The 12,919-nt window shown below is 47.2% G+C and overlaps 3 protein-coding genes across 6 annotated transcripts; all 3 read right to left on the bottom strand.

The window, feature by feature from the left end:
- Positions 1-517: 517 nt before the first annotated feature.
- On the bottom strand, positions 518-3,155 carry LOC147049723 (calcium homeostasis modulator protein 2-like). The gene is made up of 3 exons (XM_085922998.1): positions 2,526-3,155; positions 1,780-2,375; positions 518-1,498 (listed from the first exon to the last, which is right to left on the bottom strand). The coding sequence occupies exons 2-3, from the start codon at positions 2,329-2,331 to the stop codon at positions 1,064-1,066; spliced, it is 987 nt and encodes a 328-aa protein (XP_085779124.1). The 5' UTR covers positions 2,332-2,375; positions 2,526-3,155; the 3' UTR covers positions 518-1,063.
- Positions 3,156-3,269: 114 nt separating this feature from the next.
- Positions 3,270-5,450, bottom strand: calhm3 (calcium homeostasis modulator 3). Its single transcript, XM_085923000.1, has 4 exons — positions 4,950-5,450; positions 4,645-4,772; positions 4,452-4,579; positions 3,270-4,029 (listed from the first exon to the last, which is right to left on the bottom strand). Exons 1-4 carry the CDS (start codon positions 5,234-5,236, stop codon positions 3,595-3,597), a joined length of 978 nt encoding a protein of 325 aa, XP_085779126.1. The 5' UTR covers positions 5,237-5,450; the 3' UTR covers positions 3,270-3,594.
- Positions 5,451-5,631: 181 nt separating this feature from the next.
- Positions 5,632-12,591, bottom strand: hells (helicase, lymphoid specific). Of its 4 annotated transcripts, none has more exons than XM_085922996.1 (24): positions 12,466-12,591; positions 12,115-12,151; positions 11,577-11,674; positions 11,171-11,289; positions 10,614-10,736; positions 10,464-10,496; positions 10,364-10,391; positions 10,220-10,278; positions 10,116-10,157; positions 9,812-10,039; positions 9,450-9,632; positions 9,162-9,305; positions 8,838-9,034; positions 8,539-8,632; positions 8,273-8,434; positions 7,921-8,048; positions 7,711-7,858; positions 7,509-7,592; positions 7,274-7,393; positions 7,093-7,209; positions 6,866-7,025; positions 6,511-6,607; positions 6,352-6,428; positions 5,632-6,187 (listed from the first exon to the last, which is right to left on the bottom strand). In XM_085922996.1, the coding sequence occupies exons 2-24, from the start codon at positions 12,120-12,122 to the stop codon at positions 6,099-6,101; spliced, it is 2,538 nt and encodes an 845-aa protein (XP_085779122.1). In that variant the 5' UTR covers positions 12,123-12,151; positions 12,466-12,591; the 3' UTR covers positions 5,632-6,098. The 4 variants fall into 4 exon arrangements, with proteins under 4 accessions (XP_085779122.1, XP_085779120.1, XP_085779121.1 ...); XM_085922994.1 differs by lacking the exon at positions 12,466-12,591 and adding an exon at positions 12,230-12,433; XM_085922995.1 differs by lacking the exon at positions 12,466-12,591 and having other exon boundaries at positions 12,115-12,434.
- Positions 12,592-12,919: the final 328 nt, after the last annotated feature.

Raw genomic sequence — 12,919 nt, 5'->3', positions numbered from 1 at the left:
ATCATTGTCTTTTTACACACAAAGATCGAACGATCTTTAGCCCACTGCAAATGTGCTGAAAATAAAGAGCTTCCTTCCATTGTCATTGTGGCAGAGCTCTCTTCCGGTCTGAAAGAAGATTTCCATGATCATGTAGTATTCTTGTGACATACCACGTGCGACACTTGTGATAAAAGGCTAGGGGGTTGGGGACGTTGTTAGTGTTACATTTTTAGGATTCACTTTTGAAGTTGGAATAACATCTTTTGAAATCCAAACCAATGAAAGCGTTTGACCATTTGGGATTCAAGATTGTGCCAAGAGACCGACTGACCGGCGTAGCGCATCCCGAGTGAGTGTGATACGAAACCAAACGACCGCGTTTCCTACCTTAACGGCGACACGTACGTTATTTCATACGGACGCAAATAGTTAGGTCTCTGCACTCTCGGAAAATGAAATAGTCGTAGACGATGAGCGCTCTTTAAAACATCAAATCAAAGGTTGAGTCACGAAACAGTTAGCAGGATTACACACAGCATTTATAGGTATTTTTACAAAAGGTTCAGACAGCACAAGACAAAAGTAGAAGCATGACTTCATTTCAATGCTTGTTGTTAAGGACACAGACATGGGCCTTCAGTTCAGTTGAGTGAGTGAGTGAGGGCACCAAAGAAGCTTGAAGAATGCCTGCTGCTAATTGGCTGGCTGCTCCTAACACAAATAGCATCATCCTCCGCCGCAACGTCTGTCAATAGTTCAGCAGTCTGCGCCACAGCCCCCCGTTCGACAGCATTCTTATTATCAATAGTCACTTTGGCATTGCTATGACAACAAATCGAATATGGCCAGCTAATAAATACAATTCAAAGGTTTGGACAGGATATTTTCAAATAGAAGGTGAGGGGGGGAATGCAACGGGCTCACAATGACGGTGAGAGGAGAGGCAACTGGCTGGAAATTGAGCCACTTAAGAAGGCAAGTGCCAGGCCAGCAATCCATGTTGCTTTGTAGAAAAAAAAAAAAAAGGAGCAACATGTTGAAATGAAACCCACGGACGGCGTTTGCAGACATTTGGATTGTGCTAGGCAATTAAACTGTCAAACACTTCCATTTCTTTCTCAAAGTCCTCCTCCCCCCCGTTGTTCTGCTCGTTGTATGTGGCCCATTTGTTAAGTCTGCTGTAAAGAGGTAGTCCTTTCTTCTCCCTGTAAAGGTAGACGCCGCTCACTCTGTTCCACTCGTTGCTGCAGATGGGACTGGCGGCGGCCTGGTGTTCCGCCACGTGTTCCTTCTCATCATTCTCCAGAGCCACGAAACCAAAGAAGCTCTCCACATACTTTGCGGCCATGAGTTGGGCGTGGACGCTTGCCGTACGACTAAAGAGGGTCTTTTCGTTGGCGCGATACTTCTTCCAGTATTCTTCCTGCTGGTAGCCCAGGGGCGATGAGCAATGTCTCGTACACATGACTAAGAAAACCATCAAAGACGTCCCGGCGACCACCAGCCAGCCAATCAGCTGAAAACATACCACATCATTGAGTCAGACAATTGTTGGTTGGGTGTGCTGTTTTTGCGTGATTGGACTTGGACTACATGATCGTCTGCAGCCAGTTAGTGCTTTTCATTCCAAAATGTCTACATTTCTTTTTTTCTTCTCAAATGACGAGCGCTGATGTGAACATGCTACGGCTCTGGTCGAAAAAAACAACAGACGGACAGACGGACAGACGGACAGACAGACAGACAGACAGACAGACAGACAGACAGACAGACAGACAGACTACGGTTTTCCACTACCTGTGACTCATATTTCAGACGTCGGTCAATTTCTGGCCAAAAGCCTTGCAGCTCGCTCGGAAGGCTTTCCTTGCAAGGGAACTTTGCCATGTCCTCTGAATGATAACCGGGGGGGAAGCCCTTGACGCTCCTGGGGTCAGTAAACTCACTTAGGGCGCACATGTACGCCAGACCCTGCAGCAGGGATAGAACAGTCCACGTGAGAGGCGCCACCACGGCTCGACCCGCGATACTCCCCAGGACGGCGAAGGCCGCCGGCGCGGACAGTTTCTTGAACCTCCGGAGGCGGCACTCTGACACTAGATCCCAAGTTCTCTTGTTCAACATGACTCCAACGACGAAAAAGGCCAAAGCCGGAGCACCGATGGCAGCTATGCCGTAGTAGTAGTTTCTCCCAGGGGAACACGGGCAATCAAAAGCAAAAACGTTGTACGCCGTCTGGCTCGCCACAGTGCCCAGAGCGATCATACCGTTAAAGATCATCACATCTTTGCTCTTGAAGAAGAGAGAGCCAAATTTTAAATTTTCCCTCACAAGGGCATAAGCGGCCATGCTTGGGATGTTGGTGACTGAAGCTGAGCTGAAGTAATGTCAAACTAAAGAGGAAAAAAAAAAAAAAAGAGATTAAAAGGGTCACATTTGCTTCTCACATCATCTCCAGTCATCCATCATTTTCAAGTGTAAAAACATCCACATCACATGTCATAAAGCGTATACTAGATTGAAAGTCACTCATGCTAACTTACAGCCTTCCAGTGTCCTCGGGCAAAACATGCGACTGGACTTTTAGAATCGATTTCGCGATGCCTCCGTCTAAATAAAGCCTCTTTTTCCAGCCGAAGGAGAAGTCTTCCTTCTGAGCTCAACTTTGAGTTTGTGTGAGCTTTGTGGGCACCGACGATGACTCACAGCAAGGCCCTGCCCTCCGGTTTCCTCCCCAGTGAAGAAAAAAAAAAAAAAAAAAAAGAACTACAAGTGAAAACACGTGCAAACGCAGCCAAGTCAGGAACTGGAAAAGCTCGTTCAGCCAACGCATTTGTGTCACCTCCCGTAATGGGGCAAATATTAGTGATTAGCATGGAATACTTTGAACGTATACAACATATGCTAACTGATGTAGCCTTAGAGGGGAAAACAACAATGATTAAGACTGCAAGTGGAGCGGAGCACATTGCACATCACTGGCGCATACTGTACTAATTCAAGTCTGAAAACTATTCATGAATGCCATTGGCAGGCGCCCCCAGCTGAAGAGGTACGTCCAACTCTTTCTTTGTTGACTCTACAAGCCAGCCATCTCCCCTTACATGCCTGTGTTAGGTCGGGTTCTCTGTGCGCTGTACGCTCGAGGAACACAATCCCTAACCCTCCGACCTCAAACGGGATGAGGCATTAGGTTTTCAAGAGGAAAATATCCCGTGGAACGTGGAAATGACCTTTCAAATGTTTGCGTATTGTCGGTCAAAAAGGAGCGGCGGTTCAGAGGTCGCCGGTTCAAACGGGCTGCCTGTCGTCCCCGTGCCCGTTGGATAGCGTGTGCGGCGGGCGGGGATCGGCTGACAACCTGCCTAGCGCTCGTGAGGAGAAGCGCTTCCGATCGTGGATGGATGTCTCTTTGCATGTTTCCATGAGAACGTGTGGCTGGATTTCCAACCTATGCAAAAGCTTAAGACCGTACCATCCATCACCTGTTCAAAGCGTTTGTGTCGTACGACTAGAATCGAACTAAGACTTTCTGACGACGAAGCCAAAATTGACAGTGGACCATTTGAAGTGATTGACGGAGGTACTATTTAGCCACAAGAAGACATGAGACTAGTAGATTTCGTCTTTCTTTCTTTCTTCCTTGCAGGTAGCGCACATCCTGCCAGCTCTGCTTACATCCAATTCAGGCTTACTAAAGTACCATTTTTTCAGCAAGTGGTCCACTTGCTCTTGCTTTCTTATTCCACAAAGTCTCTTCTCCTCTTCCTCTCGCCAGTCCTCTGTCAAGTCCCGTACGAATGGATGACGCGAGGGGCACAATCGGACGTCCTCCCTCGTGTTTTCAAAGAAGCGCGCGACGCATGTCCGGGCAAAGTCTCGAGCGTGGTGGACACAGGTCTCGTCAAAGAGCTTCTGCTCCACGTCGAGGTAGTTGCTCCAGTAGCGTGTTTGCAGGAAGGCGGCGTGGTCCTCAAAACAAGGCTTGAGGACTCGTCCTAGCGCTCCCAGTACGATCAGGAAAAGGAGGATGGACCAGCCGACTGCCTTGACACAAATTTGTCATCATTAGTAACAGTGGTGGCAAGAAATGCGTTTGAAATCAATTTTCTGTTTGTGGGCAGGCGATCCCAGGTAGCCAGCCAGGTAGCCAGCCAGGTAGCCAGCCAGTTAGCCAGCCAGGTAGCCAGCCAGCCAGGTAGCCAGGCAGCCAGCCAGCCAGCCAGCCAGCCAGCCAGCCAGCCAGCCAGCCAGCCAGCCAGCCAGCCAGCCAGCCAGCCAGCCAGCCAGCAATAAAAAATAAATAAAGAAGAAGAAGAAGAAAAAAAAAAAACCTGAACCAAACAAAATGCAAGAACATGCCAAAGGTCCTGAGTCGAGATGGCAACCCAGAAGCTACTCGCTAAAAGGTTTACGGCGGCAGCACTTCAGCCTGCCCACAATTGATGAACTGACGGCTGGCCCATTACTTGCGAATAGCAGCGAACGTAACGAGACACTGCCTTGTGGAAAGAGCTATTCCTGAAGAGGACATCCTCCTTGCAGGGGACTTTGGCCATTATTTGGATCACATCCAGTCCAGTGCTGTTGGGCATACCTGAAAACACGGCATCCGTCAGAAAGCCAGATCAATTTACCGCTTGGGTCCGGAGCATTCATTACCTGAGAAGATTTCAGGATCGACACTCGCGCTGAAGGCACAAATGAAGATTTTGCCATCCAGCAAGGTGACGAGGATCCACACCATTGGCGCAAGGAGGGCCCGCTGGACCATGGCTGAGAATAAATATCTGCACAAAGAGACGACTCACTTTGTTCACCTTTTCCTCACGCTCTGCCATTTTGTGTCAGTAGCGAGACGTGGCCAACTAGCTGACAGAGAGAGCCAGCGAGCCAGCGAGCGAGCGAGCGCACTTTCAGCTCGTCAACGTCGAGCTGGTCACTATATTTGATGGTGCTGGACTTACTTGACCACAGCCAGGTTTTTGGAGCGTTTCCCAGGGGGTCTCATCCATTCGTCCATCATGACACCTGTATGGCGATTGACCAGGAGCCCGAGGAAGAAAAGGATAATCGGCGGAAAGACCATCACTCCCAAAGAGTACAGTTTGTTGTATTGCGGAAGGCACGGACAGTTGAAGTCAAAGCTGGTGTAAAGTTTGACGCTGACCAGAGCCAGCACCATGCAAATGCCGTTGGAGATGGATTCAGAGTTGGATTGGAAATACTGCAAAAGTAACTTCAGGCGCTCCATGACTCCACAGCCAGTTCAGAGGACAAACGGCTGCCGCGACTACCTTCTTGGGCTACCGGTGTGCCGGAGCGCTTCAAATCAACTACTGCTCATTTCCTGAACCCAAAGGCAAATCAGCAGGTTCCATTCGGTGGGTGCGCAGGGAAGGCTTGATAGCGGCTGCGTGCCATCTGAACACACCCTGAGCCGGGCCCAGCCTTTTGCATTCATAGGAAGGACGAGAGCTGCGACTCAAGTAGCCTCCTCTGGCCTGCCTGCCTGCCTGCCTGCCTGCCTGCGTGCCAGCGGACATTACGGCATGTACTGTCAAGCCATTTCAGACGTATGCCCTCACACGTGCCCGGAGCCGGAATTGAAGCCTCCGCCCGACAAAAAGAAACAACAATTTAGTGGATGGGACGTGAATCGATTCAACTTTATTTCGGGGGGGGGGACCGATGCCTTACAAGTGTTTGGAAGCTTAAAAAATGCATTACAGAACTATGGGTTAGTACTTTCATGGAGTTGTTTCAACTAAATGTCAATTACAAGCAGCATCCAAATGAAAGAAGACAGTAAGTAATACACAAGCGAGAAATGTCAATTACTCATAAGATCACACACACAAATAGCAAGGACTGTTGTGGTCTGTAGAGGTGATTAGTGTCAACGCTACAGAGCATGAATTGGCAATAGTCATTCCTTGCTTACACAGCCAACTGAGGCAAGTACAATCAACGTGAACCAAAAGAGCCAACAAATAGTACAGCAAATGATTATTGCAACCGGCGTCATCCGCTTTACAGCAGTCACTTGAGCAGAGTTTCAATTGACTTCTGAGGGAATGTTTTGTTATCCAAGTCAACTAACTCTTCGGGTCTTTTTAAATCAGCGCAATGTCTGATGATTCCGTGGCCTCCGTAACTCTGAAGACACCAACCTTCTCCTTCCTCATTGGCTTTTTTTCTTGATCTGGAATTCCACAACGTTTCATCAGTAACACTCAATCAAGCATATTTCATTTCATGCTGCAGTTGAACTAGAAGCAAAGGCTCTCTCTTTTTTTTCTTGCCAAAATGGAATCCAATCTTGACTGACAAAATCTTTTCTTTTCAAATACGTTCTCGAGTACCCACCCAGCAAGTCACTACGGTCCAATAAAGACTCCAGGTCTTTATCGCTGATCACCTGCCCGCTCGATGATTTCACTTCCCTGGAAAAGACAAAAGGGACAGCCAAAGCAAAAAGTCAGTGGAGAAAAACTAAAGATCACGTGGAAGAATATTGCCACTTACTTCTCAGTGTTTCTGGCTTGGAGCAGCTCCCTCAGCTCATCCAGGTCAATGCAGCTTTTAGTTTGGTTCAACTCTGCCCTGCCACCTTTGAATTTATCTGCGCTCAAAACAGATAGTCAAGAAAATACACATGTAAATCATGTGAAAAAACAATATCATAAAAAAGGAAATGTGAATCAAATTGCTGTTTTTTTTCCACCATTGTTTTGACACTTGTGCGAGATGACATGATTCTGCAGCTACTGAAAAGAAACAAAGCGCCACACTAAATGCTTGGCTTCTTTAGCATACGTCAAGCACTCTTCTCCACAGATTTCCACCACAATTGAAGATCTGCTATTCCAAATGGACTAACTCTTGTGGATGACCATCTGTTCCAGCTTCCTCTTTGCCGAGGCTCTCTCCAGAATCTTTTGGTCGACGGTGTTAGCTGTGACCAGGCGATATACCACCACTGGTTTGGTTTGCCCAATGCGATGACAGCGGTCCTGAGCCTGGAGGTCTGCCTGGGGGTTCTGAACAAACAAACAAACATTGTAAAATGCAAACTGGTGAAAATGTAGATTCCCCTCGGTGACCTACCCAGTCACTGTCAAAAATAACAACGGTGTCAGCGGCCGTCAGGTTTATCCCGAGCCCGCCGGCTCTGGTGCTGAGCAGGAAAATGAAAACCTCTGGGTCTTTGGAGAATTTGGCCATCTGGGAGCAAAAGAGTGGTGAAGTGAGCCATGCGCACATTCAGCGTGGTCTGATTTCAACTCACATTGTCTTCCCTATCGGCGTAGGCCATGCTGCCATCCAATCTGCTGTACCGGAAGCCACGCAGATAGCAATAATCCATTAGAATGTCCAAGATGGAAGTCATCTGACTGAAGATGAGCACCTGAACCGCAGACAGTCAAGTGTATTGCAGTGAGTCACTGTTGAAACCTGATCAATTTACCACGGCAGACTTTTTTTTTTTTTTTTTTCCATTCAGTCAAGCGCCGAGTTACCACCTTATGTCCTCTTTTCTTGAGCGCAGGCAGAAGTCGGTCAAGTATGAGAAATTTCCCAGAAGACTGAACCAGCTCCTCGTCAATCTGCGTCAAAAACGGTACAGAAAGAAAATGCGGCGCAGAAAAGGAGTTGGCTCATTTCTTGCCGGGCGGGATTACGCTCCCCGAAATGGCCACCGTAAGTGGAATGGAGAGCTTCTACCTTGAATTGTTGAGTGGCTGGATCCAGGGGGTATTCCACCAGGTAAGGATGGTTACAGCATCGTTTTAGCAGCATGAGAATATTCTGCATCTTTAAATTGATCTGAGCATCCAGAGGGCACTGGATGTCTAGCACCGCAGCAGAAGAGCTGAAAGCAGAAGCAACTTCTTTGATGGACAAGCGCTTATTTGCGGAAGGTTGCTTTCTGACCTCTGCTCCCGCTTTTCCAGATATTTCTCCAAGCCCGTCTCATCCTTTGCTTCGCTGTAGTCCGCCAGCTTTCGACAGCGTCGCTTTGGTCTGCCGTCCGGCGGCGTCAAAGCTGCCGGTCCTTCGGTCTGAAAGCAAGGTAGCGAGCGGTCAAAGGCTGAAAGAAAGCCAGTGACATTTTCAGCAAATCTAGGCAGGACAGTTCAATACTAGAAAGCGGGGCTCGGCATTCCCGTCAGTCCCATTTTAATACGGAAGCAAGTAACACTTTACATTTTTTTCCCAATCGTATGGAATACATCAAGTGATAATCATCGGCTACAACTTTTCCCGTTCAGGTTTGTGAAGATACCTTGTGCTGACCAAGCATTTTTGCAATGGACTTGTTCACCACAGCAGTGTAGAAAGTCTCCTGTTTGGCAGTCAGAGGGGCGTAAACAATGATCTCTTTCTTCGGAGGAATCTCCAGCGTTACATCCGTCTTAAGTCTCCTCAGCAGGAATGGAGTGAGAATCTGAGAGAAAAGAAGTCGCCTGGATTGGCTCAGCAATACACGAGCGGAGGCGGGCGGGCGGGCGCGCATGCGTTCGTGCGTGCGTGCGTGCGTGCGTGGCTGACCTGGTGCAACATGCTTAGGATGTTCTGCTCGCGCTCAGCGGCCACCACACTTTCAGCCTCGCCGAGCGTGTCAATGTCGAACCAAGACTCAAAGCTATAAAATAACCCAGGCGTTACTGTTGTCAGAGTGACTTCAATTCAATTCAAGAGACAGTGGCTGCTCTCTTTTTACACAGTTGTTGTGGCACCAAAAAGATGTCAGCTCAAAAATGCTCCTCCTCAACTTACTTTCTTGTATGAATTTTGAAAACAGTTGCACACGGGAATGTTGCCAATCAAGTGGGCGGAAGAGGTCTTACCTCTTAAGGTCGTCGAAAACCTCAGGCAAGAGGAAATTGAGAAGGGACCAGAGCTCAGCCAAGTTGTTCTGGAGTGGAGTCCCGGTAAGCAGCAGCTTGTTGTCTGTGGGTAGCATCTTCAACTCCTGCACGAGTCGACAATTGAGGTTTTTGATTCTGTGGCCTTCATCGACGATCAGGTACTTCCACTGACATCGCTGGGGGGGAGCGAGAGAGAGATATGCACTTGGTCAACAGCGAGGTGTCAGTTTGTATACAAAAAAAAAAGAAAATGCAATCCTTCCATTTCCTGTAATCAATGTTTAAATAGAACAGAGACGATACCTGAAGGTACTTTCGGTCAATCATGGCAATCTCAAAGGAGGTAACGACGACAGGATACATACTGAGAGGCCCCTGGGGTTTGCGCATGTGCTTCAGCAGTTTGCCCCTCTCTGATTGGGGGCCATGATAAAGCAGGACAGACACCTAGACAAATGACGTCAGGACAAAATGTTATCAGATTTGCAGAGCGCAAACAAGGAGTGGCGATTGGATTTGATTGCGCCCTCTGGAGTTGACACGTTACAAAGGTCCACTTCTTCAACCTGACGTTAGCCCACCCCCTCTTACCTGTGGCGTGAAGCGCTTGAACTCATTGATCCAGTTGGGCAGAGTGGAGAGCGGCGCCACCACCAAGAACGGCCCAAAGACTTTCTTTTCAATCATCATGGCGATGTGGGCGATACACTGGATTGTCTTTCCCAGCCCCATCTCGTCGGCGAGGATCCCATTGATGCCGTTCTCCCACAACATCTGATATCAAAACACAAGGTGGGTGGGTGGGTGGGTCGGTCGCCTTTTGGAATGGAACAATGCCCAGGTGGAAGAAAGACGCAACAATAGCTCAATCTGGGATCCTTTCAAAAGCCAAGAGAAGCGGGGCTTTCTCGGCCAAGCGCCGCTTTCCCAATCAGGCTGAAAGGACGACTCACTCGAAGCCACTCGACGCCCTCGATCTGGTACCACCTCATGACCCCGCCGGTGAAGAGCTGCGGCTGTTGAGCGGGCACCGGCTCTCCTTTTACCGTCCTGTCAGGGTCCAGGAGATGTTTGGCATTATCTCGCACCGTCTCGGCCAAACGATTCTTGATGTCTTGGTTGCTATCGCTCATGTTCTCCAGATCGCTGGCGTCCAGCTTCTTGTGGCCGGGGGCTGCTTCCTAATATCAAAGTGGAACATTCATTCAGTCATACAGCGGACTTTGAGGCCCAATGTAAAAAGGCAAGGCCTATTACCGCTTCCTCCGCTTTAACCCTCTTTGCCTGTGACATGATTTCCTGCGAGAAAAATATCATCAAATGGGCTTTGGAAAAGAAGGAAGAGTCAAATGGAGCCATACCTTTTGAGACATGACATCAGCAATTTTGTAGTCATCCGCCCTTCTTCTCTTCTTTTGGTCTAGTTTGGAAGGAAGAGTCAAAAAAGAATCACAATTTGAACGGCAGGAAATAACATTCATGCGACTTTGAAAATCAACCATTACCTTTCCCTGGCTCACTGGCGTTTACATTCTGCGCAGAAAACACAAACAGGTTCGCTCATTCATTCATGTCTGTAAAAATAGGCTCGCAAAATGGACTCACTTTCTTGGCTTTCTTTTCCTTCCTGGTTTTCTCCTGGGATGGAGAAAAGACAAAGCGACAAACAATTCTTAAGGAGCGAGCAACCGTGCTGAGCACTCATCGCAAGAGGTTTTCCGACGACTGCTGCGTCAGCACATTGGTGCGTCCTACCTCATTCTGTTGTTGCTCCATTTTAGTCAGCAGAAATTTAGAGTAGATGTTGCTCTTCTGGAGCAAATGTTGCAGTCTTTTGAAGCGCATTTCGTGACTGTCTCTCTCCGACGACTGCCGAGCCTTTTGGTTTCACGTCGAGGCACAAACAGTTGATTTGTTGAAGCAGACCATCACACACCAAAAACATGCAGTTCACTCTTCTCACAGATCGGGTCAGACGAAATGTACTATCATCAAACGTCGGAATTGATCACGGCCCACCCCACGCCTGCTATTTCCTCTTCGGAAGTCCCTGCCGTTGACTGGGCGACACACGAGTCAAGTTGTAAAGGGTCTGGCTATTGCACGCCGAGCAGGCCCGTTAAATTGCCCATTCATTGAGCGGGGGCCATAGGGCTTGGTAAATACCAGTCAAGTAACATGGAATGACCCACATCACGTGTTCACTAACTTTCATAACGTTACAAAAAAGGTGAAAATCAACTAAAAATGTGGACTTTCATGATAGCGGTGCAGTACGATGTAAGTAAGTCGAGTGATTTTTTGGAACACACCTTGTTCATCATTTCCTTCTCTTTCTTTTCTCCTTCTTCCCTCAGAAGTTTCTCCTCTTCCTCCATTTCTTTGGTGACAATGAGTTCAGATGGTATATTCTCAGTTTTCACACCGGTATCTTGGAAGAAGAAAAAAAATCAAAGAAAATCAGATGTGAATATCAGAGAGTGAGACTATTATTCCATGCAACACATTGTGCCATGTCTATCTAGCATCAGTATGAAACGATGCGTTTGAGTCGCACGTGACTCTACACGGTCATATGTTAAGAGACGTGAACAAAATAGACTATCTATCTATCTATCTATCTATCTATCTATCGATCGATCGATCGATCGATCGATCGGCATCGGCAATAGTACTTTAGGGGCATCTTTTGCAATCAACGAACTTCCCGCGACTTACCGACGGCAGCTCCAGTCTCCATTGCTGTTCCCAGTGGCTCCTCAGACTCATCAGGTTTCGGGCAGTGAGGGGAAACACTTCCAGGTTCTTGTTTATCGCTGTCCATGAAAAGAGAGACAGAGATGGGAGAGCGAGAGAAAACAAATGAAACAGAGTGAGCAAAATGTTTTGACTAAAACATAGACTATCACTGTATTTACACATCGAACGTTTTTGACAATCAGACTACGCTTATTATAAAACGGATCATTTATTCACAGTGCGTGGGAGGGCTTTTTTAATTTTTTTTTTTAAACGAAAGCAACTAAGGCGTAGTAAGGGCAATACATCACAGCACATTATATTGCCACTCCTCAGACGCCATGGCATCATTGGCGCGTCACCAGCCAGCCGGGGCGAAAGAAAGATCGCACAGAATACAAACAAAGTGCTGTGTCGGAATGCTTTACTAACAATTAGGAACTTTGGGCAAGGACGCCTACGTGAGCAAAAAGAAAGAAATAAATAAATACAAAAAGCACAAATTCATGCATCTTACCAGCTCATGGTTTCCAAGGGAAGGGACAAAGCTTTATCTGGAAACAAAGCAAATATTGAAACTCATAAGTCAACTACATAGAAAACGTTCGACAATTACAACAACTAGTTTGTACCGAGAAGTTCTTATTTGGTCACAACTGGCTGTAAAAAAGCTATTTTCAGCGGATACAAACTGCTGGTTACTTCCAAACTAAACGGCTATATCAGTTCAATTGGATTTAACCAAGCGCTCTCGTAACGCCGAATTTCAACGTTGTTCGCCAACCAGATCGTTAACATTAAAACAGACACCAAGAAAAAGACGGAAAACTTTGTTCGACATTTTCAACATAAAACGGGACACGCTAACCTTAACACATATTATATGGCTGTCATTATCTATACTTTTACGTTGAAAAATAAAATGTCATGTCCGGTACTCAGTTAGACTAGTCCACGCATGCCGTAGCGTGGAAGGAGCGGCGCTTTCGCTGTCCTTTCGCGCCAAATGAAGACAAACCCACTGTTGAATAAACCGGGGGTCTTTTAACAACATAGATACTATTGTATTTACGATACGGGGAATGCGTATGACGATGACGTGCGTATATGTTACAGAAAACGCGAGTATGACTTCATTTCATGAAATATAACGTATTATAGTGAACGAAGAAAAAATAACATAAAATGTCTCACCCCCTCTCGCTTGGCAAATGGACCAAAGCTAACCAGACCCTTTCAACGGCTCCGGATCAGATAGCCAGCCATTTGTTATTGCCATGGAGTCAGTACGTTCGTGTATTTGTTATGGAGTTTTAGTTACA

The sequence above is a fragment of the Syngnathus leptorhynchus genome, chromosome 10 (genome assembly GCF_054491065.1).
Source record: "Syngnathus leptorhynchus isolate UIUO chromosome 10, UIUO_Slep, whole genome shotgun sequence".
Classification (NCBI taxonomy): domain Eukaryota; kingdom Metazoa; phylum Chordata; class Actinopteri; order Syngnathiformes; family Syngnathidae; genus Syngnathus; species Syngnathus leptorhynchus.
This window is presented reverse-complemented; position numbering and strand designations above follow the sequence as displayed.